This window comes from Fukomys damarensis, unplaced genomic scaffold (genome assembly GCF_012274545.1).
Source record: "Fukomys damarensis isolate Sample0158 unplaced genomic scaffold, DMR_v1.0_HiC HiC_scaffold_24, whole genome shotgun sequence".
NCBI classification, from domain to species: Eukaryota; Metazoa; Chordata; class Mammalia; order Rodentia; family Bathyergidae; genus Fukomys; species Fukomys damarensis.
Genome location: NW_022900936.1, coordinates 14,134,740 through 14,162,557, shown reverse-complemented (window position 1 = coordinate 14,162,557; position 27,818 = coordinate 14,134,740). Strand labels below are relative to the sequence as shown.

At 38.9% G+C, this 27,818-nt stretch overlaps 2 protein-coding genes across 5 annotated transcripts in view; both read right to left on the bottom strand.

The window, feature by feature from the left end:
- The window catches only part of Ltn1 (listerin E3 ubiquitin protein ligase 1), a 56,935-nt gene extending 41,622 nt beyond the window's left edge, over nt 1–15,313 (bottom strand). Inside the window, exons 1-6 of the mRNA XM_010608574.2 lie at nt 15,110–15,313; nt 10,254–10,457; nt 9,219–9,317; nt 6,578–6,808; nt 4,952–5,004; nt 3,298–3,478 (exon numbers count right to left, since the gene is read on the bottom strand). Of these exons, the coding sequence (XP_010606876.1) occupies nt 3,298–3,478; nt 4,952–5,004; nt 6,578–6,808; nt 9,219–9,317; nt 10,254–10,457; nt 15,110–15,151 (810 nt within the window). The 5' untranslated portion in view covers nt 15,152–15,313. The remainder of the gene's footprint in view (nt 1–3,297; nt 3,479–4,951; nt 5,005–6,577; nt 6,809–9,218; nt 9,318–10,253; nt 10,458–15,109) is intronic.
- A 5,068-nt stretch (nt 15,314–20,381) lies between these two features.
- Nucleotides 20,382–27,814, bottom strand: Rwdd2b (RWD domain containing 2B). Of its 4 annotated transcripts, none has more exons than XM_010608576.3 (7): nt 27,172–27,814; nt 26,785–26,856; nt 23,744–23,836; nt 23,388–23,614; nt 23,173–23,240; nt 22,686–23,048; nt 20,382–22,068 (listed from the first exon to the last, which is right to left on the bottom strand). In XM_010608576.3, the coding sequence occupies exons 4-7, from the start codon at nt 23,592–23,594 to the stop codon at nt 21,834–21,836; spliced, it is 873 nt and encodes a 290-aa protein (XP_010606878.1). In that variant the 5' UTR covers nt 23,595–23,614; nt 23,744–23,836; nt 26,785–26,856; nt 27,172–27,814; the 3' UTR covers nt 20,382–21,833. The 4 variants fall into 4 exon arrangements, with proteins under 4 accessions (XP_010606878.1, XP_010606880.1, XP_010606881.1 ...); XM_010608578.3 differs by having other exon boundaries at nt 26,785–26,816; XM_010608579.3 differs by lacking the exon at nt 26,785–26,856.
- Nucleotides 27,815–27,818: the final 4 nt, after the last annotated feature.

Below are 27,818 nucleotides of genomic sequence, written 5' to 3'. Positions count from 1 at the left end.
AGGTGATTAAGTGTTCCACCCTCATGAAAGGGATTAGTGACTACAAAAAGGAATAAATCTGCCCTTTCTTCCCTTTTCCACCAAGTGAAGACGCAAGAAGACACCATCCAGAGCAGGCAAAGCAAGCCCTCACCAGTCGTCACTGACTCTGCGGGAGCCTTGATCTTGGACTTCCCAGGTTCCAGAACTATGAGAAATAAATTCCTAATATTTAAAAATTATTCAGTCTAAGGCATTTTGTTATAATAGCATAAATGGATTGAAACAAGCAAATTAGATAGAGTTAAAGAGAAAATCCATGAACTGGAAGATAAAGCAAAAGAGATCATCCACAGAGCAACATAGAGACAAACAGATGGAAAACATCAAAGACAGCATAAAACAGAGCAAGAAGATTTAAAATATATTTAACCAAAATCCTAAAGGAAGAAAAGAGAAAGAGGCAAAGAAAATACCTGGCGAAAACAGCTTAGAATTTTACAGAGTCAATCCACAGACTCAAGCCCAACAAATCTCAAGAGATATAAGGGATACACAAAAGGAAGTCCACACCAAGACACCTGGGAGTACAACTACAAAAACACAGTAGATCTTTTAAAAGTAGCCAGGTAAAAAGCAAAGTACCATCCAAGGAAAGAGAGTCGGTCAACTACTTTTTAGCAGCAGAACACAGCAACAATTTAAATCCAAAACAGTGGAACAACGCCCACAACACAAAAGTAATGTCAACATGTAAATCCATACTGTGTATGGGCAAAAATATCTTTCAAGAATGAGAGTAAAGTTGGGTGTGGTGATGCATGCCTATAATCCCAGCACTTGGGAGGCTGAGGCAGGAGGATCACAGCAAATTCAAGGCCCGCCTGAGACACACAGCAAGAACCTGTCTTAAAAAAAGGAAAAGGAATGAGAAAATTTTCCATGTTCAAATGGGTAGAGGAACTAAGGAGGGAGGCAGAGGAAAAGAAGGAAGGGGAAAGAAAAGAAAAGAAGGAAAAAAGGAAACAAAACATTTGTAAACAAGGAGGGGAAGAGGGGTTGAAGGAAGGGTAAAGGAATGGAATTTAAAAAAGAAAAAAGAAAAAAGAATCGAGAGCCTGGCACGGTGGTACACGCCTGTAATCCTAGGAGGATCGCTGTGAGTTCGAGACCAGCCTGGGCTACATAGTGAGTTCCTGGTCAGTCTCAACTACATAGTGAGACCCTGTGTCAAAAAAAGAAACAAACAAAACAACAAGAACAAGAACAACAAAAGAATCAAGATATATCACGTAATCAAATACATTGAGACCCTGCCTCAAAAAAAGAAACAAACAAAACAACAAGAACAAGAACAACAAAAGAATCAAGATATATCACGTATAGGCACAAATTTCCTATGACGAATGTGGTCATTATGTATGTCTAAAATGTACCAACAATAAATTAAAAAAAAAAGAATCAAAATAAAATATTTTATAAACACAAAACAAAAAAAAATGATACAAAGCAAATGTAGGGCAAATATAAATGAAGATTTACAAGAAAGAAAATGTTCTGTGAGATTTCAAAACATACATATATAACCCTCCAAAATACTGTATTGATGTATAAAGCAGTATGAAATCAAAGACATCGGTTTTCAAATCACATAAGTTTTTTTTGGTATTAGGGAACAAACTCAGGTCCTTGTGTTGCAAGGCAGGCGGCGGAACCACTAAATCCCCGGCCCTACATGACATTTAAAAGGCAGCAAATCTTTGTGTATTAAAGACAAGTCTAAAAAACTGTATGTTCACATAACCATATCAGAAGAAACAACCAAGAAAAGTCCAGCATTCATTCATGATAGAAATACTCAGCAAACTAAGAACAAAAGAAAATGTTTAAACTTTAAAAAGTCTACAGTGAATACCATACTTAATAATGAAAGTCTAGGACTATTTCCATTTGTTAGGAACAAGAAAAACATGTCTGCTACCACTCCTCCTTCTAATAGAGCCCTGGAGAGCATATTTAATACAAAGAAACAAGAAAAATACTTGGAATGGAAGCCAAATAACTATAATAAAACAATATAACAAACTACTAGAACAGGAGTCTATGAGTTACTGAATATAAAATTAACATGAAGAGTATAGCAATTCTATGCACTAGTAGAAACAAAATAGAAAATGTAATTAAATAGTTCAGGGCCTGGGATTTAGTGCAGTGGCAATACACCTGCCTCATAAGCATAGGTCCTGAGTTCAATCCCCGGTACAGAGAAGAAAAAAAGAAATTCACTTCACATTAGCAATAAAAACCCTAAAGACATATTCACTATGAAAATAATATAAAGCATTATTCCAGAATGCAAAGGATGTAAAATAGAAGAAAGAATTCTGAAAGTGTACTTTCCTAGCTGAGGTCAAACAAGATGATAGATGTTTTGTCTTTTTATTTTAGCTCTCATTCTACAGTAAGTATCCCTTACACAGACTACTTACTGCATTTTTCAAAATTCTTGGCAGTCTTGGTTGGTGATTTTCGAGTGTTGAGCAGCCTCTGTGTTGTGCTATAGTGCTGTCTATTGTACATAAGTGCAAGAAGGCTGCAATGTTCCCAAGTACGTGTTAGATAAGCTTCATTCAGGCACGAGCTCCAGGATTTCTGGCATGAGTTCAATGTTAATGCCTCAAGAATATATATATATATTAAGTAAGACGTCTTCATATACGCACAAAGCAAGGTTAAGCACTGATCTACTGAAAAACATGTGACCAGAGGCTCACAGAAACTGGATTTCCCCCAGGAGCAACATTTGAGTGTTCACTGATTCGGTGTCTAGGCTGAAGGCATAGAACAACACAACCTATATACACTAGAAATATTAGAATAATCAGCCACAGGAAGGTGGAAAAGGAACTGGAGATGGGGACAAAAGAAAATAAGTATAAAAAGGCTTGAGAACATCAACAATTTTCAGTGCCATGAACAAAAGAATATGACACTTTAACTCTGAACCTGATACCGAAACTAAACACAAGAGTGAAAATTGAGAGTTCAGAGGGTGGCTCAGGGGCAGAGTGAGCGCATACTTAGCATACGCGAAGATGAGCGTCATGATGAAGATAAAGAGGAAGCTGAAGGAGGACGAGGGGGAGGATAAGGAAAAGAAACAGAATGACTCTAGCAAGAGACGATTCGGTTCCCAATGACCTACTTCAACAATGTGCTTACAAATTTGTAAATATGAACAATAAACACAATCTAATAAGATCAGTGGGACAAATTTGAAAAATGCTTTAAGGTATTTTAAGCATAAACATAGATTACCTGAGGTACACTGTGTTTTCCATACTTCCAAAATTTATTCTGTGATAACAGAGATTTAAATTTCTCCTCCAGAGAATCAAGCTCATTATCAGGTAAAAGGCAAAGCAATTTCTTTAATGCCAATAAGGAACAAGTTACAACTCGATAGAATTTAGCTTCTCTTTCTTCCTCTGGAACAGTTCTTGATTTGTAAAGAAAATAAAAGTACTGAGAATAAAGAAAACTATGGAGAATGCTTCAATTTTTTAAAAATTGCAGTAAAAGCCACAGTGCCCTTAATCCCCTCCAAACACTCCCACTCATTTAGAACACACTACATCATTCTTGCACTTTCTGAAGCCGTTCTGGAAGTCTTCTTCCATGAGTGCCATTTTTTTTTCCTTCATTGAGTGTCTTTATGAGGTATGATCAGAAATACAGTGAATGCTGCTAGCAAGCCACTCAACAAAAAAGCAGGCTCACAAAATATTAGCTTGTGTCCTCAACCACACTACTCACTGGATCTGGCACCACGCAACTTCTGGCTCCTCCCCAAAGTCAAATGACCATGGAAGGTAAACATTTTGAATGGATTCAGGACATCACGGCAACCAAAACAGCACAACTACAAACAATCCTGAAGGAGGACTTCTGAACTACTTCAGAAAGTGGCAAGAATGATAACGTATTTGAAGTGAGGAAGAATATTTTGAAAGGGTCAAGGGAAATATTTTTTACTGGAATAAAATTTTTAAGCATCATATTTTTCAATCACATATCATACTTTAAATGTTCTAACGAAACGTCTACCACTTGCTTTATTTTCATCTTCTACTCCCCCATGTCAAACCCCCTCAAAATACAAATACACACAGAATTTTAACAACATATTTTGCTGCTAATATGACATGTAATTAGAGAAAAACCATGGCTTGAAATAAGTGACCAAGTGCATATTCTCAGAAGTATATCTAGACATCTCTGACTACTTTCCCTTATGGATCCCTAAAAGTTTAATTAGAAGATAATAGTAAACAAAATACTTTAGCAGGGCATGCCTATAATCTCAGAACTCAGAAGAATAAGGCAGGAAGATTACCATGAGCTTGAGGCCAGCTTGGGCAAAACAATGCGTTCAGAGCCAGCTTGAATTACATAAGGAGACCCTGACTCAAAAAAAACAAAAACAAAAACAAAAACAAAAAACAGAACTATTTACACTTTTTCTCAGCCATTTTGCACCATACCTTCACACAGTCCCTACTACTGCTGCTAAAAGATAACTGTGGGGAAAAAAATTTAAAACCCTCTCAAACAGAACCAATGAGCAGCTTCCAAAAAATTCTACACAAATAACAAGATAACTTGCAAGTAAAAGCACTAAAGAAGCACGTAGCGCATATTGTGGTATTATATTGTTATTTTCAACTCTATTTATGTATGTATGTATGTATGTATGTATGTACGTATGTATGTATGTATTTTTGGTAGCAAGGATCAAACAGGGGAACTTATGCTTGGGAGGCAGGCCATGGAATCACTGAGCTAAATCCCTGGGCCTCAACGCTATTTCAAATTTGTTCTTCATAGAGAATGTCACACGGAAATAATATCTGGGTACCTATGGTGAAACAAAAATCCTTAACTTCAGTTACACAGAAACAACGTAACTTACTGTGGGTCACTAAGTGTGTTGGGTGTTTCTTTTAGAAGATGATCCTGAAGCACCTAGATAAGAAAACAAATACTGAATTCTTCAGATTTTATTGAATTTTTACTGAATAGTGAGCCAAGCACAGTTAAGTACAATTCATTTTTAAGAATCCCCTTAAACTAAATATTACCTCACAGCAAATTCAAGTAGCCAAACTGAAAGGTGTAAATTTTACCCATTTTTCTTCTCTTGTCAGTCTCCAAGTTATTGGGCTATTGTTAGGATAAGATGGACAAGGCTTTTCTTCCCCGACATGTCCAGTTCCCATTAAGAGAAAATTTCCACTAAATACATTTGGCCACTGATGTCTGTTGTTCTTCCTTTTGTTTTGTTTTGTTTTGTTTTGTTTGTTGTTGTTTCTTTTTTGAGACGGTCTATGTAGTTGAGACTGACCTGGAACTCACTATGTAGCCCAGGTTGGTCTTGCACTCACAGAGATCCTCCTGCCTCAGCCTCCCAAGTGTTGGGACTACAGGCATGCACCACCACGCCCAACATACCCAGCTCTTCCTTTCTTTTTTTCTTTCCTTTCTTTCTCTGAGACAAAGTCTCACAGCATAGTTCAGGCTGGCCTTGAACTCACTATGTAGCCCCGGCTGGTGCTATGAGTTTCTTTATTTAAATGCACCCAGTGGCGCAGTGAAATACTGTGACTTTTAAATCTGACAAAGAAATCATATCTGCTTTCCTCTCCTTCTCTGAGAGCCTCCCCGCCCACTGACAACACATGGTATGACATTTTTATCTTGCCTTTTCTAATGCCTCTATAATAAATTGGTTTTGAACTTGAGAATGGTCAAACTCGATCATCTATAAGAACCGTGCCACAAAAAAACTAAAGTGAAAATAATCTTCATGTTCAGTGATCAAGTCATCCATGCGTAAGAATTTTAACAGGAACATGAGCAGACGAATTAGCATCGGATCATACTCTGTCCAATCACACTTCAACATGGTTGTGCATGCTTCAATCACACCTATTCAATGAAGGCCCCCACGAAAATCAAAACGGCCAGGGTTCAGAGCACTTCTGGACAGATGAACGCATGGAGGTGTGTAGGGAGGCAAAGAAACCATCCACACGCCAGGAGGGTGGTACAGTGACAAACTCAGGACCCTTCAGACTTTGCCCTATGGAATTATCTTTATCAGGATGATTATCCGTATCGCTTTAAATAGCCTCTGTAATAAACTGGTAAATATAGGAGCATTTTCCTGAGTTCTGTAAGCCAAACACGTTAAATAATCAAACCTGAGGAGGGAGTTGCAGGAACTCCAATTTGTACCCAATCAATTAGAAGTTTCCGAGGCTCAGACTTGAGACTGGGTCTGAAGATAGGGCAGCCTCAGGGATTGAACCCTCAACCTATGGAATCTGACACGATCTCCAAGTAGAGAACATTAAAGTTGAATTAAATTAGAGAGCACTCAGCTATGGAGGAGAAACCTCTACACGCTGAGATTACAGAAATCTGTGTTGACAGAACAAAACAGTTTTCCCCCTAATACATCTACAGGGACAGGTAAAAGAACTACTATTATAACATGGTAAGGAAAAAAAATTTAAAAATGGATCCAAAAACTTACACTGGTAATTTCATCCTTACAAAACGCTATAGCTTCAGGCTGCTTGCTTGGAGGGAAGGCTGCTTCAAATGCATCTTTCGCAGCACACGCAGCTGGTGTGTACGTATCACACTGAGCCATGAGCCAATAACCCATTAAACTTCTTAAATACGGAGCCAAGTGTTTCTTTACTTTAAGGATAAGTTTTTCAAAAGCTTGCTGAGTGGCTTCTCGAACCCGGCGATCGTGATCCTGTTTGAATATAAATATGATTTACAAACACAGAAGTTTTTAGATGTGCTACAAAGACCCATTCTTAAGAATTAACCTATAAACCATGTGTGGTGGCACACGCCTGTAATCCCGACACTCGGGAGGCTGAGGCAGGAGGATCACTGTGAGTTCAAGACCAGCCTGGGCTACATAGTGAGTTCCAGGTCATTCTCAACTACACAGTGAGACCGTGTCTCAAAAAACCCAAAAAAAACAACAACAAAAAAATTAACCTATAGGCCTGGGGATTTAGCTCAGTGGCACTATGCCTGCCTCTCAAACACAAGGTCCTAAATTCAATCCACAGCACCAAAAAAAAAAAAAAAAAAAAATTACTGCACTACCCTAAAATCAATTTTTAAAAGTCTGGGGCATAGTTCAGGGATAGAGTACATGCTTTTGCACATGCAAGACTCTGGATTCAGGGCTGGGGATTTAGCTAAGCAGTTCAGTGGTCTGCCTCGCAAGAGCAAGGGCCCGAGTTCGATCCCTGGTACCCCCCCGCAAAAAAAAGACTCTGGATTCAACCTCAGTACAAAAAAAATAAATAAATAAAGTTTTGAAATACTGAGAATTTGGGGTTTTTTTTTGGGGGGGGGTTAAAATCAGAAATCAATTCTTCCTTTTGCCCCTTTCCCAATGCTATTATGACTATATTCAATATATGTTCAGCTGGGTGGAGGCAGGGACAAAATAAAAAGACAAGGTCAAGCCTGGATTTTAAGTAATTAAGCAATTCATTCTCATTTTCTGCAACAAATTCTAGTAGTCTAATTTCTTAAAATACATATTCTATATGAACATGGGTGAGCATATATCACTGTGGTATGATTCTTTTAATTCTTTTGGAAAGATACCCTGCAAAGGGATGGCTAAATCAAACGGGACCTCTAATCATAGTTTTCTGAGGTATCTTCATACTGATTTCTACAGTGGTTGTACCAGTCTACACTCCCACCAACAAAACAACTGACACTCATTCACTGGTTAACATTATAAAAAAAAAAGAAACACTACTTCCCCTACAGATAGATAGCAGTGATTGACATTCTAAATAAAAAATTACTTATATATAACTTGTTTTCCCATTTGATCGCCATTTAATCAATATTATTACATGGGTGACTATTCTTATCATAATCTTATTGGTTGGTTGTGGTTTTGCCCCATCTCATGCCCACCTTGTAATTTTCCATTGGGTCTCCTAGTTTTGTCCCTCTTTGTACCAGCCTCACCACAAGGCTTTGCTGTACAAAACATCTTTAAAACACGGGGTGGGTGGGCAACCCACTTTCCAGTCCCCCTTCTGTCTGTCTTAAACAAAAGCTATCTTTTTCTCAATAAATTTTCCAACTCTTAACCTCTGTTTTTCCTAAAATTCATACTTTGATTTAAAAAAAAAAACAAACTCATGTTTCAGGTATCTAATAGGTTTGAGAGTTACTTCTATTCCCTCTATATCATTTATGTACACTCATGTTCATAGCAGCAGTTTTTAATAGCTAAAATTTGGAAGCATCCCAATTGCCTGTCAACTGGACTGGATAAAGAAAATGTGTTTTTTGTTTTGCTTTTTTTTATAAAATGGAATACAACTCAGCCATAAAGAGAAACTAGAGACGTAGCTAAATTGATGTACTTTGAGGCTATACTCAAGTGAAATAGGACACACATGTGTAAATACCATAGCGTTTCTCTGGTGTGAGAAACTGAAAGTGTAAATAAGGATCAAAATGTATACTAGATAATGTGAAATAGGAAGAAAAGGTCCAATGGGGAAGGGGGAGGGGAAGTGTGAGAGTAGGGGAAAGGAAAGATTTGAATAAATATGAGAAAAGGAAAAAATGGAAACAAAGTCTTTGTAAATCAGGAGGGGTGAAGGTTTGAAGGGAGGGCATGGGAATGGGGAAGAACCAAGATATATTATGAAAGGTACAAATTCCCATTAATGAATGTCAGAGTACTGTATATCTAAACCATACCAATAAAAATAATGAAAAAAATAAATAAAATGGAATGAGGGTTTTTGAGTTAACTTTATAGTTGAATGGTATGTTAATGTTTACATGCAATACAGGAAGTGAGGATAAGTTTTTGAGTTGGAGAGGACAAGGAAGAAGGGGAGGGAAAGGGGAAATAAAAAAGAACTGGATGTATTATGTACATGTACCAACTCCCCAGGATGAACGTAGCCACCATGAACTTTATAAAGTGAAAAAATACATATTCTGCATATATTCTTTACAATCCAACACAAACCAAACTGCATAAGAATGTTGAAATAACATTTTATAACCCTCAACTAAAATCAATCACTTAAACTTGATAGTCCCCATGATTTCAACAAAAAATATGCAATTGTAATAAACTAGTAAAGTCTTATACTTACAAGTGAAATTTTGCAGAAAATTCTTGGCCAATATGGAAGAACTCCTTTTACAATTTCTGTTTCTCTCTCTGTACACATGGTTCCAAATTCCTGCATAGCCTAAAAGTAAATTATTAATATCATTAAGGCTAGCTATAATTTTGGTTATGAGCTGTATTTATTGTATTTGAGAAGCTTACTCTATTTTATTTAATGAGAGAATACATTATTTATGTTTTGTGCCATACAGGATTAACATGTACTCCTTCTAAAGTTTTTTAAAAAACTATATGTATACAAAGAAAAGAAAACATCCAAAATTACAGGATTGCTAGGTGTAGTGGTGCATGCCTGTAATCCCAGCACTAAGGAGGCTGAGGCAGAACCGCTGTGAGTAAAAAGCTAGGCTGAATTACATACGGTAGTGAGTTCAAGACTAGCCTGAAATATAGTGAGACTGTGTCTCCAAAATCCACAAATGAATAATTAATAATTAAATTACAGGATCAAGGTGAGCATGATGGCACTCATCTCTAGTCCCAGCTTCTTGGGAGGCTGATGTAAGAGTATCACCAGAGCTCAGAAGTTCCACACCGAACCAGGCAATACAGGTGGCAATTTCTTTTTTTTTTTTTGGTACCGGGGATCAAACTCGGGTCTTTGCACTTGCAAGGAAGGCGGCAGAACCACTGAGCTAAATAAATCTCTGGCCCTTGAACCAGGCAATACAACATGGCCCCAGATCAAAAATTACATTCCCTAATGAGAAAAACTGTACAAACTTCCAAAGTGGTTCAAAAAGTCTCAGGCAAAGCTTAAGTCTATGTCACAGAAACAGTGCAACTGCAAAAGAATTAACAATAAGCCATTGGCCATTTTTCTTTATATTACATATGCTAATGTCACTTTTAACAGAAAGGTATTCTTTTTTTTCCCCCAGTACTGAGGATCAAACTCAGGACCTTGCACTTGCAAGGAAAGCATGACACCACAAAGCTAAATCCCTGGCCCCAGAAAAGTATTCTAGATCATTTTTATGAAAATATGGAAACTTACTTTTAATTTCGTGGTGACATCTTTCTTAGACAGTTTCCGCAGCACCATTCGGAAATCAGAATCTACAAGACTGTCAATTTCTTCAGCTCCTTGAATAGCAGGAACATAGCCTAGGTCACTTTGAGTTGTTCCAAAGCCAATAAATCCAGGTACTGTTCCTTTTTCTTTGGCAAGTAGTTCTGCAGCTCGACCACTATTTGAAGGCTAAGAAAATAGAAAAAAAAGAAGTCAGAGTCCAAAAAAGTCCACAATTTAATTTTGCAATTCCTTGTCAATTCTTATGATCATAACAAACTTTAAGATTTTTCCTAGGCTAAAACTTCATCTATTGCAATATTCCCCAAAGGAGAACATTCCTGTCATCAATAGCCTATCAATAATGCTCCTAAGATAGGGCCAGGGATTTAGCTCAGTGGTGCCCCTGCCTGCCTCTCAAGCACAAGGTCCCGAGATCATTTTCCCGTACCAAAATAATAATAATAATGTTCCTAGGATATTTTTTCAGGTTTCCAATACATTAGAATAATGTTTTTTAAAACTGTGGATACAACCCCTTTGTGTCTCATGATACCAATATAATAGGCAGTCGAGAAGAAATAGAATAAAGATGTAAAAAACAGAATGTGTCACATATGATAAGATTTTCATAAATACCACTAGTAAAAAAATTTTATTTCTGACTTTCCTGTAAATAGTATTTATATATACATATGTGTATTGTATGTGTACTGCGTGATCATGCAAAATTAATGAGGCTGACCTTTTCACTCATTCAATACTTATTAAGAAATCACCATGTGACAGAGCTAATGACTGCTATTTCCAGACTCTGAGTTCCTCAAGAGCAGATGCTTTCATTTCAACATACTCAAAACCTAGCCTAGGGCCGGGGATTTAGCTCAGCCAGGGCAAGGTCCTAAGGTTCTGAGGTTTGTTCTCCAGTGGCAGGGGCACCACCTAACCTCTTTGAGCTAAAATTACATCATTATGGACACAACAATCAACACAGTGGTCAAGATATAAGCTAGACTACTCTTTTGTTTTGAACCATAGTCAGAGGTTTAACAATACACTACACAGTTGTCTCCTGGTTGTAAAAGAGAGCTAGTTGTTACACATAAAGAAAATATTAGAATTATTGAAAGAAATTAACTTACTCTTTGTCATCTAAGGAGGAAATACCTTAGCTCAATAGTGGCAAACCTAAGGCACAGGTGTTATTGTATTTTTAAGACAAAAGATATGAATGTAGAGTTGTTTTTGGTTTTGTTTTTTTCTAAACTAAAGCCTCAGTATTCAGATTTAATTGCAGTGTTGGTACCCTTGGCACTTGGTTTCTAAAGGGTTTGCTATTAGTCCCTTAGTTCAACCGCCAAAATGACATTACAACTCATCCACACACATCTGTTATTTCCAAGGATACCTGCAAAAAGTTTTGCAAATATGTCATGCAATTGCTCAGGCACAGAAACTGTTTTTGGAAACTCATTCAACAAGGAATAACAAGGCCTGCTATATAAACTGAACAAGTGACTAGTAATAAAAAGATGGCCAGAATTACATTTTTCTTTCAAAATGTGCTAGTTAAGAGTAATTCTAAAAAAAGATCTCCATTTTAAAACTTCATTAAAATGAAGTAACACACACAAAAAATGAACTAACATTATTCAGTTTACCTTTCTCAGTCCTGGTACATAAATAAAAGAGCTCCAAAGGAAGTCGGTGAATTATAATACAATTCTGAAACCTAAATACAGCGATAGTAGGATGCAAGAATTTTATCTATAATCTGATTTGTAAAGTTTTATGAAATAGTAAAAAACTAATTACTACTAAAGAAATTAAGGCTGCATTCTGATTTCAAAATCCCCAAGCTGACAATAGTAACTCTAGGCAGAAGGTAACATGTTTCCTGTTTCCAAATTAAAAATAATGAAGTATTTTTAAATACACTAATTGTATCTTTTTTTTCAAAATCTACTTTGAGTTCAAAATACAGTTACAATTATGTTTTATTTGTTGGTGACTTATATCCACAGTTCAATAAAAATTAAAAACCCTGATTCTATTTTTGGCAGTTAATTCTTCATATATTATACCTACTTCTTTGCTCTTTATGCCTGGCTTCTATGGGTATTTGAGGTAGCAAGCCTGAGTCTACAGATGAAAGACCAAACTGGAGAATTAAAAAGATCTCTCACCACCTATCCTCATTTTTTCCTAATCTGATCTACTGCCACTCTTACCTTTCCTCCCACCTCTCTTCTCTCAATTTTGCTACCATCACGCATGGTCCGGTCCCAAAGTGAATCCACGGATCTCTGAATGCTATATGTATCTTTTTCTCTCCATCTGAAAACTTCTTTCCTCTTCAGTATCTGACAGACTTCTACTCGTCCTTCTAAGCACTCATGTCTGCAACACTTGTCTCCCTGAGATCACTGTTCTTTTCTGTTCTCTCATTCTCTCTGCTCATACTTGAATCAGAATCATTCAACAGAGCAGATATCTGTGTATCATCCCAAGCAGGACTCAAGTTTTCTGCTCAATAAATGCCACTCTCTGAAGTTCAAACCCCAGCTCTGCAACCTCCTCGCTTAGGAGAGTAAACTTCTCTAAATATCATTTCCAGCATCTTTTTTGTTTTGGTTTGGTTTCTGGTTTTTTTGAGACAGTGTCTCACTATGTAGTCCAGGTTGGCTTGGGACTTAGTGATCCTCCTGCCTCAGCCTCCATATCTTTAAAATGAGGTTGGAGTAACTCATTACTTGGACTATTGTCAATATTAAACATGAGTTTTTAAGCCACCATAATAATTAACTAAAGCAAGAATCATCACAGCGTGCTAAAACCATTAGCTGAAAGTTTGTGGGAGAATAGTATAGTCTCAGACTATCAGTCCACATATTATTTGTTAGTAGCCTGATTCTCCCAAGTTATATCATAAAAAACATCCCCAAAGGTGTGGAGGAGTGTTAACTGTCCAGGTCAAAAGGACCTAGGTGATAGCCAAATAGCATAAGCAGTGTAGGTGATCCCTGACTGGATGTCAAATACTTTTAAAATGAAATATTTTAAAGAATAAAAAGGAGATTATAGGGTGTTTTGGCGTATGCCTATAATCCCAGCACTTGGAAGGCTGAGCCAGGAGGATCACCAGGAGTTCAAGGCCAACCTGGGTGACATACTGAGTTCAAGGACAGCCTGAACTACAAAGTGAGCCCTGACTCAAAACAAGCAAACTATATATTATACACACACACACACAGAATTTACTAAAATGAGTACAGAAATGTGACTGCAAGACTGCATATTATATTCGAGTATGACACCTGAATTAGTTTCTGTATGTTTTAATTACTAGTGACTATGTAGAATAGTAGATGAATGATACTGTTTTTAGAAGATTAGATACATGATGATGTACTTAATAGCTGAATCCCAACTTCTCCCAGTTACATGTTTCAGCAAAATTCATAAATTTAGAGAGAAACAACTGTGACCAAATAGTAACAATTGGTGAATCCAGGAAAATATTATACAGTGTGTCATTCCAAAATTCTTGCAACTTTAGCTCATATTAAGAATTTTTCAAAAACCGGGCTGGAGATTTAGCTCAGTGGTACGGCCGCCTGCCTGCCTTGCAAACATAATGTCCTGAGTTCCATCCTCAGTACCAACAAACAAAAACAAAAACAAAAGTAACAAACTGAGCCCACAGGATCTCAGCTATTCCAAAGGTTGAGGCAGGAAGGCTGCAAGTTCAAGGCCAGCCTGGGCAACTCATTGAGATCTTGCCTCAAAGTTTTTTAAAAGGAGGCCTGGAGATATATATAGCTCAGGGTTTAAGCATTTGCCTACCATGGGGTCAATCTCCAGTACCAAAATAAATTAACTAATTGATCATTGAGGATTTTTACAAAACAAATCAAAGTATTAAATAAGAACGCAAGTAAAATATTTAGTGCAATATTTAAGGTAAGTTACTAGAAGTATTTATATTATCTTCTAAAGCATATTGACAGCTAAGAAAATGTGGTACTTAAATAACTAAAATTGTCTGAATCAGAAATAGGGAAAAAACATTCCCATAAAATTACACTGTGCTATAACAAACCAGCAACATAAGATACATATATACCATTATAGCACCCCTTAGCATAAAAGCAGCAGATAAATACCTGCCTTCAAATACAGCCTAGTGAACGGACACAGTAAGTTACATAGTAGGTTAGAAGTCATCAACACAGTGTAATAAAATAAAGTACAAATGGAGAACAAGAAATAGTGCGAACAGCTACAATTCGAAATGGGACGAGCACGGGAGACCACACAGAGGTGTGCAAGGCGAAATTTGGAGGCACCTAACAAGAGCATTGGGAGCGTGCCAAGCAAGGACAAGGCACAGTAAGATCGTTTTAGGGCTCTGGCCTTTATTTCGAGGAATGTAGATATTCACTCAGGTTTCTGAAGAAAATGAAGGACATGATCCGAGCTATCCTGCCTAACAAGCTCATGTCAACTTCTTCCCATCCAAGTCCTCCACCTCCCGGCCCCCCACCGCCCTCTCCCTCACCCTGGTAACCTTCCAGGAGAAGCTGACACTGAACCATCTGTTAATGAAAAGCGTGGGTATGTGCCTCGGTGGGCACAGCTCTGGCACGAAACATCTTTTCTCTCTCATTGTGCTCAAAGAACCCATCCTGCCCTCGGGGATGCACACACAACAAAGAGGTCACACTCAACACGGAAACACACGCCTCTCCCCGCCGTGCTCCGGACACACTCTGCTGAGCGCCGGCGAAGACCAGAGATGCGAGAAGACAACCCAGGTGGCCACGCCATCCCGCTCTCACCCTCAGATTTCCCTTGGTCCGTTGCTTGTTCTTCCCGCCCATGGTCTCCGCAGCGAACTCAGTTCGCAGGAACCAGGTTGACAGCCGCCGGGCCACACGTTCCGGCCCCCAGCGCCGGAAGGGAGCTCACTATAACTTCCTCCGGCCCGCCCCTTCCGTGGCCCGCCCCTTCCGTCGCGCGCCCGCCCTCCCTCCTGCCCCACACTTCCCTTCCCGCTTCCGGATGCAGCCTTGACCATCCATCGCATAAGGCGTCACAATTAAAGGCACGCCTACCACAGTGTCGTCATTTCTGGCCAATAGGAAGCCAAGCACGGGCCCTAACGTGCCAAATCCTTTACTGCTCTTTCAGAAACTGCGGTTCTTTGCCAAGAGGATTGGGCCTAGGCTTGAGCTCTACGTTTATTTTCTAACAAAGGTAGTGATACAGTCTTTGTGACCACGAATGTAGAAGTGTTGAATGGGGGGGGTTGAAGTTTTAAAGAAATGAAATCATTAAGCATCCTCTACGCGTTTGTTTAATAGATAGACCCTCGTTGGGGATATGTTCGGTGATAGAGCGCTTGCTTAGCATGCGCGAGGTCCTGGGTTTAATTCCCAGAACCCGGGGGGAGAAAAAGAAAGGCTCTCTGGTCCATCCGAGAACTACTAGGTCAGAGTCTGCATTTTAACAAGATTCCTATTCTTGTTCAAATTTGATACTAAACCGGGCACGGTGGTGCACGCTGGCAGACACTGCATTCGGGAGGATGAGGCGCAAGAATCACGAGTTCTAGGCCAGCCTGAATTACATAGTGAGACCGTTTTAAAAAATTTTTTTTTTTTGCTACCAGTTATTCTCTCTAAACTTCTCCCCATTTATTCTATATCAAAATTACGTGTTTTTTTTAAAAGATAATATGGCTAGTTCCATGAAAATTTAAAATGTGCATATCCTGTTGTAGCTTAGTGGCTCCGCCTCAGAATCACTCTAGAAAATCATAAACACGTTTGTAGCTGGCCATTTCTCAAGACTGTCATAACTCCATAATGATGGAATTCTGTGAGCTACTTCTCCTTTATCCCGGTAGCTTCCTTTTAAACTTCATCAACAGGGAAACTAGAGAAAGATTGAAAAACAAGAGGAGGGAGAAGGGCTCAGCTCTACTGGCATCAGCCCGGTAGCAGCCCCTCACCGTGGCAGCAACACTTTCTCTCGTCTCCATCTTTTGTCCAACAATCACGAAATTGACCTTACTGCACACCTCAAAGTATCAACCAGGAAGTGCTCTGAGAGTGCTTAGGGCCAGCTCCATCAGGCCCCTCCTCTTAGTGCCCTTCCTCAGAAGCTTGGGACCCGGTATCATGAGATTCCTTCTTTGAGATTCAGAGGACCAGCAAGACCTAAGCATCAATGAAATGAAATTTTCAAAGACGTTCTCCAGGTTTCTTAGTTCTGATTATCCCAACCTATTCTTTTCAGCAGCTGCTGCCTGTAGTGATGACCTTTTCGTTATCTCAGTATTCTCTTTCAGCTTCTAATCAACTCTTATTATTAAATGATTTCTCTTTAAATCACTAAAGCACACGCTCAAAGACTTAGGTTCAAAATTCCCATTCTAAGTACAAGAATAAATAAAATGATTTTTATTTTCCTTTGACCTTGTCTGAAAAATGCACACAAAGAGACACATTGCAGAATTCTCACGAATTTTTAATAGGAAGAAATTGTAAACTTAATTGGAGAGTAAATAAATAAATGGTTTGGGTCCAAATTATTTTCCAAAAGTCTTACTGTGTTGAAGGTTTGGTTTCCATTCATTGGAATTTAAAGGAACTGAATTGGTCATCCAGTGACAATTCATGGCTCATCAATGAGGTTACCAAGAGGTAGGGTTTAATGGAGAAAGCAGTTCACAGTCATGCCTTTCTCTGCTTCCTGTCATGAGGTGAGAAGCTTTCAGCCTCCATGCCTCTCTCGTGATGTTCTGCCCTGCAACAAGCCCACAGAAATGGAGCCAGCTGGCCATGGACTGAAACATCTGAAAACATGAACCAAAATGAACTTTTCTTCAAGTTAGATATGCATTTTCCCCTGGAAATGGAAAGCTGATTAATGTAGTATTCTTTAGGGGTTTTTTTGGTTTTGTTTTGGTACCAGAGATTGAACTCAGGACCTTGAGCTTGCGAGGCAGGCAGCGGCACCATTGAGCTAAATCCCTGGCCCCTCTTTAGGATTTTAAACAGAAGTATGACTGAAGTTCATCTCTACATACCTAGGAATAATTCTAAGACATATTCTTAAAAAGAAACTAATTATATGTACAGTAGGAAGCCTTTTGTATCTTCGATCTCCACAAAACAGTATTATATGTGTCTTGTATGGACCCATGCATATTATGTAAACACATTGAAAAAATCTGCTATCATACCAATCTGATAATTGTACTTACTCCTTATCAAAAGGGGTGCAAGGAAAGAGGCTGGGGTTAGGAGTTATAATCAAAGGAAATTAAGTCGTTTGTAAGGTTTTATTTTATTCAAGGAGAATACATTCACATATTAAATGTGTGATTAAACTCAAATGTTTTAAATAATTCTATCATGGCCACTTAAGTGGAATTTAACAGTATCACTGATAATGTGAGTGTCACATATTAAAAATGCTATGCAAACAAGAGATTATCATGTATTTCAGTAATCAGAAAGACTTCCTGTATGACAACTTGAGCCCAAAGCTTGGACAAACTAGAAAAAAAAATGAAAGGAAAAAATATTCAAAACTAGAACTAAAATGGAATAGAAGCAGTGAATCAAGAATTAGTATGGACTTTGGAAAGAGCAGACAAGAAACTGACTTCATTATAGAGCTGTCAGGAAAAATAACTTGAAGGAAAGATCAGGGTGATGCTCCATCCTTTTTTATTATTAGTTCCTAAAGTCTGCCTGTTTTTGCTTAAAAATATCACATAATTTCATTTTCTTCTATTGCAGGGACACTTCCTATCTTCCCTAACATTTGACACATCTCTCTCGATTCATTCCCTCAGTTACTTTGGGCCACACAAATCTCTCTTCAGTCTTCCTAGGGAACCATTCTATAACTGGTTTGAGCACTGGAAACAGTGTTGGTAATTTAACAATTCCTCATGCTTGTATTTTTTAGCAAGACTACCCTTTAAAGGAGAAGCCATTTTAAACCTCTGCAGTCTAAATAAACCCAATGCCTAAGTGAATGCTCACAAATTTGTTTTGATTTGTACAAGGTTTCAGAAATCAGAATTGTTCATATCAATACATTAGGTGATAATAAGGAAATGTTTCTGGACAGAAGAACATAAAAAATGTTTAGTTTTTGTCAAAATGCAAATTTTTTATGAAAAGAAATTTCAGTACTTTAAAGGTTAAGATTTGAAACTCACTGGGCATGGTGGCTTCCCCAGCACTGGGGAAACTGAGGCAGGAGGATCACCATGAGTCTGAGACCAGCCTGAGCTACATAGTGAGTTCCAGGTCAGTCTCAACTACACAGTGAGACTCTGTCTTCATCATTCGTGATTGCTATAATCTCAATTTTATAGATCAAGTTTTGCAACAGAATTATAGCCTCTAAGAAAACATTGTGAATGTCTTACAAAAAAAGTCTGATATTAAAATAATCTTACCCATCCAGGTAAGTTTCTGAGAGTAGAAATCAAACATGTAGCAAAATGAGAGAGAGAGAGAGAGAGAGAGAGAGAGAGAGAGAGAGAGAGAAGGAAAATATTCAAATATATTCTGCATTCTACTTTTCTTTGGTTATTAAACCTCTATACCAGAGGACATTTGAAAATCATGACATCCTATGGCATTCAAAAATAATTCACTTGTTTGAAATTCATGTGACATTCTCTGAATCCATCCACATAAAATAGTTTTCCTCTGGGCATGATGGTACATGACTGTAAACCCAGCCAGTATGGAGGCTGAGGCAGGAGGATCACATGTTTAAGGCTAGCTTGGACAACATAGCAACATCCTGTCTCAGCATATTGAAGAGAGGGGAGGTGAATAGAAAAAAAGAGAAATCAAGATACATCATGTACAGGTACAAATTCCCTCTGATGAATGAAATGTGACCATTATGTATATCTCAACTGTACCAATAAAATTAAAAATTTTTTTAAATTTTTAATTAAAAAAAGGGGCTGAAGCTGAGGATTTAGCTCAGCAGTGCCACCACCTGCCTCACAAGTGCAAGGTTCTGAGTTCAATCCCTGGTAAAACAAAAGAACAGGATAAATGCTATTTTACAATAAGATTCTTTGTAAAACAAAAACAAAATATTGTAAAATTATTTATGTATGTGTTTAAATTACACTGGAATAGAGAAAGGTTTCTCAATCAATGCTCCAAAGACAGAAAACTATAAAGAAATGCTTGATTATGCTGCTGCCTGCAAGGTCCTGATATTGATCCCCAGTTTAAAAAAAAAAAAAGGAATGATTGATTTAAATACACTAAATTAAAAGTGCTTTTTTTCTATAAAAAAACAAGTAGACAAACTTGGAAAATATTTGCAACATTTACTAACAGTTTATATGCTATCTATAAATTTTTTAAGGTGTCTATATAATTAAAATACAGGATAAAGTGACAATTGACAAAAGAAATGTAACTGACCAAATTATAACTGACTAAAATGTCAAATGTATCTGCCTAAAATTATTAACCTACACTAAGTCAATGAAGATAACCTTCAGCAATATTAGATGTCTTCATCTATTACATTGGTAAAACAATAATCAATGGTAATAATTATCTACAGCGAAGAAAATCTCAGAAGCAATTCAATTCTAATTTCTCAACCTTTCAGAAGTATGTTTGCCCAGACAAATACATACTCAATTTGAATTTCACTTCTATACATATAATAAATTGAGATAATAATGAATATTCATGGTGGATTTGCTGGTAGGAAAAACAAAAAACGACAAAAAAACCAAACCCTGAAAACAATTTGACCTCGTGATCAAAACAGTGAATTGCTGAACTGAATTAAATTATCAAAAAAATCCCATCTTGGCCAAAAAAATACTCACAGGCGCAGGCTCACGCGCACCCCCCGCCGACATCCGGTGGCAGAGCGCGGGGCCCAGGCTGGAGCTGGCTGCTGTCAGTCAGGGTCTGTAGCTCCGGGAGCCTGCTGCACCAGCGGTTGCCCACCTTCTAGGCTGGGCTGACATCTTCCCTCTCCTGGCCCTGCCTCAACACCCTGCCCCCCAAAAATTTCTACCTACTTTACCTTGTCCTATTTCATTCCTTCCGATTTCTACATAGTATTATATTATGTGCTGTATTTTACTTAAGAGATTCCCTCAGAGATGGGCATATATGTTTCCAACTAGCTTGTACAATGTATTGTATCTCACTTTAACTCCACTCAAGTCTGACTCTTCAAAGAATAGCCAGCACATGATAGCAATCTGAGTACTAGAAATTAATATTTAATGTTTTTGGGTCTTTTTTTTTTTTTTTTTTTTTTACCAGAGTTCGAACTCTGGCCCTTGCGCTTTTGAGGCACGCAGTGGTACTGCTAAGCTAAATCTCTGGCATATTTAATGTTTTGGAATTGATTAATAGAAAATCAGGCAGTGTGATTGGACTGTAGGTCAATTTACCAAATATAAATTCACAAAGGCTATTTCCAGAGTGAAAAGTATATCAAAATCCAATTTGCCAAAACCAGATTCTCTAAATTACCAATTTGATGAATGGGTGAGCCCTGTTTCAAAAACAAACAAAAAAGTTCTGCTCAACTCATATCTCCGCTTTCTGTGAGGCAAACACAGGAGCAAAGGGATAAAGCCTAACAATACAAAACCAGAAGTGAGCTGCAAATCCATTTAAGAAAAATTTCACAATTTGTATATCAAATGGCTAGGGTAGATACAAAACTAAACCTTTGAAAAAACCTGTTATACAAACTAGCTTTCAACTGCTAGTGACAAGCAAATTTAAACAAAGCTGGTTTTATTTTATAGTCCAATGTCTAGAAATTGCCAAGGGCTGATGTTGTGTTAGGAACGCAGGAACATGAAGCCTGACATCTCTATGATGCTCTGGGTCCATCCTCCCATCCTGGCTGAAAGGAGTGATCCAGCTCCAACCTTCACTTTAGCTTTTGCGGCAGGAAGAGGCGGAAAGATGGCTTAAGTGCATGTATCATTTTCATCTGGGAAAAAGTGTTTTCCCAGAAATCCGTCCATTGTGTCTTCAGGCCGCCAGTGGCCACCACAGAGGCTGGAAGGGTGAGCACATGGCCTTCAGGGTTCTGTAGTGAAGGCAGATAAAGGTGAAGAGTATTGAGAGCAGCTAGCAAGGTGGACCACCAACATTGACTTCAGTCTTTTTCTTCTTTTTTGGGGGGGTAATGGGGATCGAACTCCAGACCTTGCACTTGCCAGACAGGAGCGGTGCCACTTAGCGACATCCCCAGCCCAACACTGACTTATACATAGTTTTTCAAAATGGGTAGCTTATATGTCAAGAAGTTTCTATTGATAAATTAAAGACTATAATTTGAAACTCAGTTCTGCTTTCAATCATGACTTATTTTTTACAGTTTCATTGAAACTATCCTTTCACATTTTAATTTTTCCTCCTACCATTCTAGGATAGAATTAAGACTAAATTTTAAGAGAGTAGGGGGAAAAAAAATCCAAAGGCCAACAGTGATGAAATAGTTTCAGCCACTCTTCTTTAGTTACTGTCCCTCCACACCAAAGAACATCTGGAAAACATCCCCACATCCTTTGGCATTTAAGAACTGATACAGCTGACCAAAATCCATGTGATTTCCTCTGGCTCCATTAACACCGAATACTTTTTCCTCAAAAGTGGAAAATTTCCTTTGTCTTTCCATTTCATCACCCGTACCATCAAAAGGAATATCTTCTCGATGACGAATTAGAATTCTCTTCCAGTTTAGTTTTCGGAGTCTGAAAGAAATTTTTAAAGCATAAATTTCAAAATGGGTTTTGTATTCTGAAGCACTGAAAATAGCAGTTATCAGTGCCTTTTTCTGTAAGTAAAGAAATCAACTTTTACCTCAGAAGGGTTTATTTTAATCAAGAATGAGCCTGGTCATGACCCCACGCCCATACTCAATTACTGCAATTATTACAGTTGCCTATCAGTATTCTGGAAATGTGGGAAACTACTCAAGGAAACTCCCAGAAAAAAGTTTAAGCTCTCAGAAGAGAAATGAGAAGACTAGTGGCAATTCTAATGCTTCTAGAAAGTTCAAACTTCACAGGTTATAAGTTTACAACATCAGTAAAATGAGGGCAGAATCAGATCCGTGGAAATGGATGGGATCTTATTATCCTGGGCACAGGCGGGATGACTTCAACAAAAATTCGGAGAATGTCTCCTATAAGTACCGTGTCAGGTGAGGTGGGTAATGCTGACTATATGTGATTTCTGCCTTACCCATTGACTGGAGACTGAATTCCCACGGAGATATACCCTGTCAGACATATATATTTCCACAGCTATAGTGCCTGCTTTTGTATTATGGTTATTGACATGATATACAAAATATGTGAAAGCAAACCTTGACCAGAATTCTTCACAGGCTCTTTGTGGGCCTTCCACACAAACAACACCAGGTTTCCCAGGCATACTGAACCCGGACAGGGAAAGCTCTTTTGTCCACTCTAGGATATTCTTTCTCTTCCATTTATTATAGATGTGATGGCTATAGATCCAGAGCCTTGTAAGAATGAGATCAATTGGCTGGACTGTACTTTCTGTGGTGGGGGAAGAGAGGGCATCTTTGTTGACATAATCAGAGGCGTGTTCTCGAACCCACTCTGTGGCATTCAGTATACAGACATCTCCAAGACAATTCTTCTGCAAGTAAGCAGTCAGATCTAGGTTCAGCTGAGATTGCTGTGATCTACTTAATAATGGTGATCTGAATGAAGAGACAAGAAAATAATTTAAATCCATTTTCTTGGGAGACAAAACAAACTTAAGAATTGCTTTTGTTCTGTGACAAGTTTTGGCCTCTAGAATTGGCCAAAAGTTCTGTAACATACCTGACAGTAATTTCAGGCAGGACTTCAGGATATTTAAAGGGAAGAATGCAGGCCAGAGAAAACATCACCTGATTTAAAAACAAACAAACAAACAAAAAAACAAAACAAAACAGCAGCAGCAGAAAAAGGAAAACAAAAGAAAGATGTTGTAAGAAAGATGTTGTTTTTTTAAGTCTTGGTATGTTTTAAGTCTTCCAAAGACAAAACTGAGTTACCATTACTTCCTCAGATATGTACAGGTTCATACTGATAGTAAAGTAAACTTTTGAAGATTGCCCTTCTGTCGTCTTCTTCTCAACGCAGTCTTTCAGTTCTGCTAAAGCCAGCTGGTCATTGACTATGAGCTCACTTTCACCAGGGAACATACTGGCCAGCAGGTCTAATTCCGAGAGTTGGGCCTCTGCCTGCTCTAGTGCAGTCATTTTAGGGCATCTGCAAGTTTCTAAGGAGATAAGGACAAGAGAATTCATATACACAATCTTAGGAGAACTTAATAGATCAACAGGGGTATGGAGTACAAAGGTATTTGATTTCTTCATAAAAATGTAAAATTTAGCTAGTGTGGAGGTACCTGCCTGTAATCCCACCGCTCAGGAGGCTGAAGTCGGGAAGATCAACCCAAGTTTGAGGCCAGCCTGGTCTGAACTACATGTTGAGACCTTGTCTAAAGAAAAAAGGAAAAATTTAATCAGTCTTTTTTTCCTTTCTTGATTTTCAGATGTGATACGCTAAGGAACAGAAATATGGAACAATCCAGTGATTGCTCCTTTGTATCTAGATAGCTCACCTGATATTTCCATTTACAACAATGAAAAATTTCATTGAAATCAATGAGTTACATGGTCAGAGAGCTATAGGGTCCTGCAGAATGGGAAGAGACAGTGGGTAGAGTGTGTCTTCACTCTTCCTTCCCTGCTTCTGCATGACTCTGACAATGCTTTTGAAGACAGCCCTTGCTCTCTGGCTTCAGCAGGCCTTGTGAACCTTGTAGGAGTAGTAGGCTTATTTGAATTTGGTCACCTTTCTGTAAATAGCCCCTTCATTAAACAGTCTCTTCAGAGTTCCAAAGCTCAGTGTGAGTCTGTTTCTTGCCCATCCTTGGGTAAATCTCTGCGGACTCTTCCTCTAATGGTAATTTTGCTCAACTGCTGCTGCACTGTCATCACCAAGACCTCATGCTATGTTTCAGCAGAGGCAGAAGGAGGCAGGCAAGACAGGGAGGACTGTTAATAAGAAAGAGCTCATGGAAGTAGTGGTTGGGCAGCAGTGCTGCTGGCTGGGAACCAGGAGTGAGAGCCTGTTAGATTTCCATAAGGAAGGCAAGCGGACACTCTAACAACTACTCAGTGGAGTGACTTTATCCACAATGCTAGTGCACACCCAGTGACACAAAAAGCCACCTCTGAGACTGGATTGATCATTAAGCTCTCATAAATGTGTCTTTTCCTTCATGTAGGCCTATTTGGTTTCATCCAACATAGTTATATCATTTCTTTAATATCAGGAAATGATACTGTCCAAAATGATTTAGCTTGTTTGTTAGTGATAGTTTAAGAAATTGTTTTTGAGACCAAGTTTCACAATGTAGTGCATTATGCCAGGGTGGCCTTGAAGGCAAGATCTTTATGCCTCCACTTCCTCAGTACTGGGATTCATATATGCACTATCATTCAGTTTTCTAAATTTTTATTTATTTTTTCAGTACTAGGGAACTCAGGGCTTCAGAATCATTTTTAATTCTGAGGCAGAGTCAGCAAGTTGCCCAGGCTGGCTTTAAATTTTCCATCCTCCTGCCTCAGCCTCTGGACTAGCTGGGATTACAGGTGTGTGCTAACACACCAGACTTGTTATATGGTACTTCTATTTATTATTATTATTTTTTTGGTAACGGGGATCAAACTCCGGACCTTGTGCTTATGAGACAGGCAGTGGAACCACTGAGCTAAATCCCTGGCCCTATATGGTATATTTAAAGATAAAAAAAAGTTATTTTACTCAGAAAGAAATTTAAATTACTTATAGGAGACTAATTGCAGTGGTTTTGCTAAAAACACATTATGCTGAATTATGGGAGCTACTAAATGTGGTGGGTGTTTCATTTGTGAGGATTAACTGGAAAAGAAGAAGCACTGTTACACACATTGGACTGTCTCCACAGACCAGAGTATAAATTAACATCAACACATCACCCCTAATCCCATTGTGTCTTTAACTGTTATCCTTAAGACACCTTTCACTAGGTTGTCAATGCTATTGTGAGGAAAAAATTACAAAAGGCATTTGATGCTTAAGTAGGCTACTGAAATGGTTAGTGACACAAAACAAACCTGTACAGGTTTCTTTAGGGTGACCATGGCTACCTATTATTATTTTTTCTTTCTTTTTTTCTTTGAGACAAGGTCTCACTAACTAGTTTAGGCTATCCCTGAATTCACCATGTAGCTCAGGGCAATTCTTCTGCCTCAGCTTCCCAAGTGCGAGGCTACAGGAATGCACCACTGCACTCTGCTGGTGGTGAGTGCTATTATCCCAGCATTTAGAAGTCTGAAGCAGGAGGATCAATGTGAGTTCCAGGCCAACCTGGGCTACATAGTGTGTTCAAGGCCTACCTTATATAGTGAGATTTTGTCTCAAAAAAAAAAAAAAAAGCAAAAAGTTAAAAAAAACCCACAAATATATTTGCCCAATGAATAACTTACAAAGACTGACAAGTAGGGCATGGTAATACACATTTGTGATCCCCAACGCTTGGGGAAGCTGAGGCAGGATTGCAAATTAGAGTCTAGACTGGGTTTTTAGGACGATAATGAGACTAACAGCTGTGAGACAGAAGTGAGATTGAAAACAAGGTTATCAGGAAAAGGGATTGTGGGGACTCAGAAGACCAAAAAGAAAGCCAGATATTTATTTACCTAGGTAGTGTTCTAGGTAAAGGGAAGAATACGTTCAAAGGCTTGGAGGAGGAAGGTGTTGGGTCAGATGGCTACAGAAGAGTGAGCTTGGGATAGAGGAAAAGAAGAAGTTGGTGAGGAAATACAGGTAGTGTATGAAAAATTTATGCTACTACAGAGAACAACATCAGAGAAATCAGGGCAGGCAAAGGAGAATTGCAGTGACCTGGTAGAAATGATGGTAGCTTGGATTAGCAATGATCGTGGATTGGGAGAGCAGTGGTAAAGGCAGAATGATATTCAGGCTCTAGACGTAGGAGAATGTAGGGCCAACACGATTTACCGCTGAACTACATCAAGTGGGTAAGAATGACCCCAGTGACTAAGCTACTAGAAGGATGAATTTGCTATTTATTTAGATGAGGATGATTGTGGAAATCTGAAGTTGGTTTTCAACACATTAATAAAGTGCCTATGAAGGAAACTGTTAGGCAGAGATGTCCAGCAGGTAGAAATACAATTATGGGGCTGGAGTTGCAACTTTGGGTGTCATCAACACTTTAACCCCTGCACAGTACTGTACATGTTTAAAATGATCCACGGAGTGAGTGAAATTGGGACAAGGTTCCGTATGGGCTTAAGGTCTGGAGGATGAATTGCAATACAGGACACAGCGACTCACGCACAACTACGGGAGAGATGTCACAAGTGAGTTACTTACTTGCCAAATTATTTTCATCGATGGTCTCAGTCCTCCAAAGAAACGGAAACGATTTCAGTGGTTGCTGTAAAACTTTAGATTCCGGAATGGAGTCATTTCTCCTCGCAGATTTTTTTTTTTTTTTAACAGTAAGGTATTCCCTACTGCGCAATTTGCTGCCCCCTCCAAAAATTGCCCTACACGCAAACGCTCACACCTGACACCTGATTGGGCCGCGAGCAAGCGGAGCTAGGAAACAAGAGCGTTTTGACCAATGAGCAGACGAGCAGCGCAAAGGAAGGCGGAGCTATCGCGCCGGCCAAGTCCCGGATGATGGTTCCCCTGCCTCTGATCGTGTACCTCCCCAAGTCGCTCTTACCACTCGCTGTTGATCCGTGGAAAACTCACCTACGGTCGTGGCTGCCTCACTGCCGTAACCCCGAGTTTCCTGGATACACGTAAAGCTCTTGGGACAAAATTCTAGAGCAAAGGACTGAAGGTTATAAACCATTACCCTAGGGCGGCCTAGGGGAAATGAGCTCTTCCAGGGGCGCAAGGCAAGCGAGTCCCGGAAGCCGGAAGTGGACTGACCTCCTGTCGGCGGATGCCTTGTGTTTTCCTGGGGCTTTCAACCCCAGAGTTCATTTACTTGCTTAGTGCTGCTCAGTTGAAGTATTCATTCCTACACACTTCCTTCCCAACTAACACCACTGGCATTTTCCAGCTGCTTCTGCTGCTGCTGTCTGGAGACCCTGCTTAGTGGAGGCTAGGATTGGCCCATTAAAGCAACTCTCCTTGAAAGCGAGCAGGCTTTCAGATCGGGATAGGCAGGTGGTGTTGGGGAGGAGGGTAACACAAAAATAACTTGTGTACAAGGCAGAATTGATGTAAGTGAAATTAAAAATGTTCGTGTCTTAACTACGCTGTACAAGTAACATTTAAGAAAGATAACCGCCCAGAGAGCTCCCAGCTTTAGACCACTGCAAGGTACCCACGCTTCAAAGGGATTTAAACAACTCCTTAGTTACACACACCAGAAAACGCTACGGGGCAAA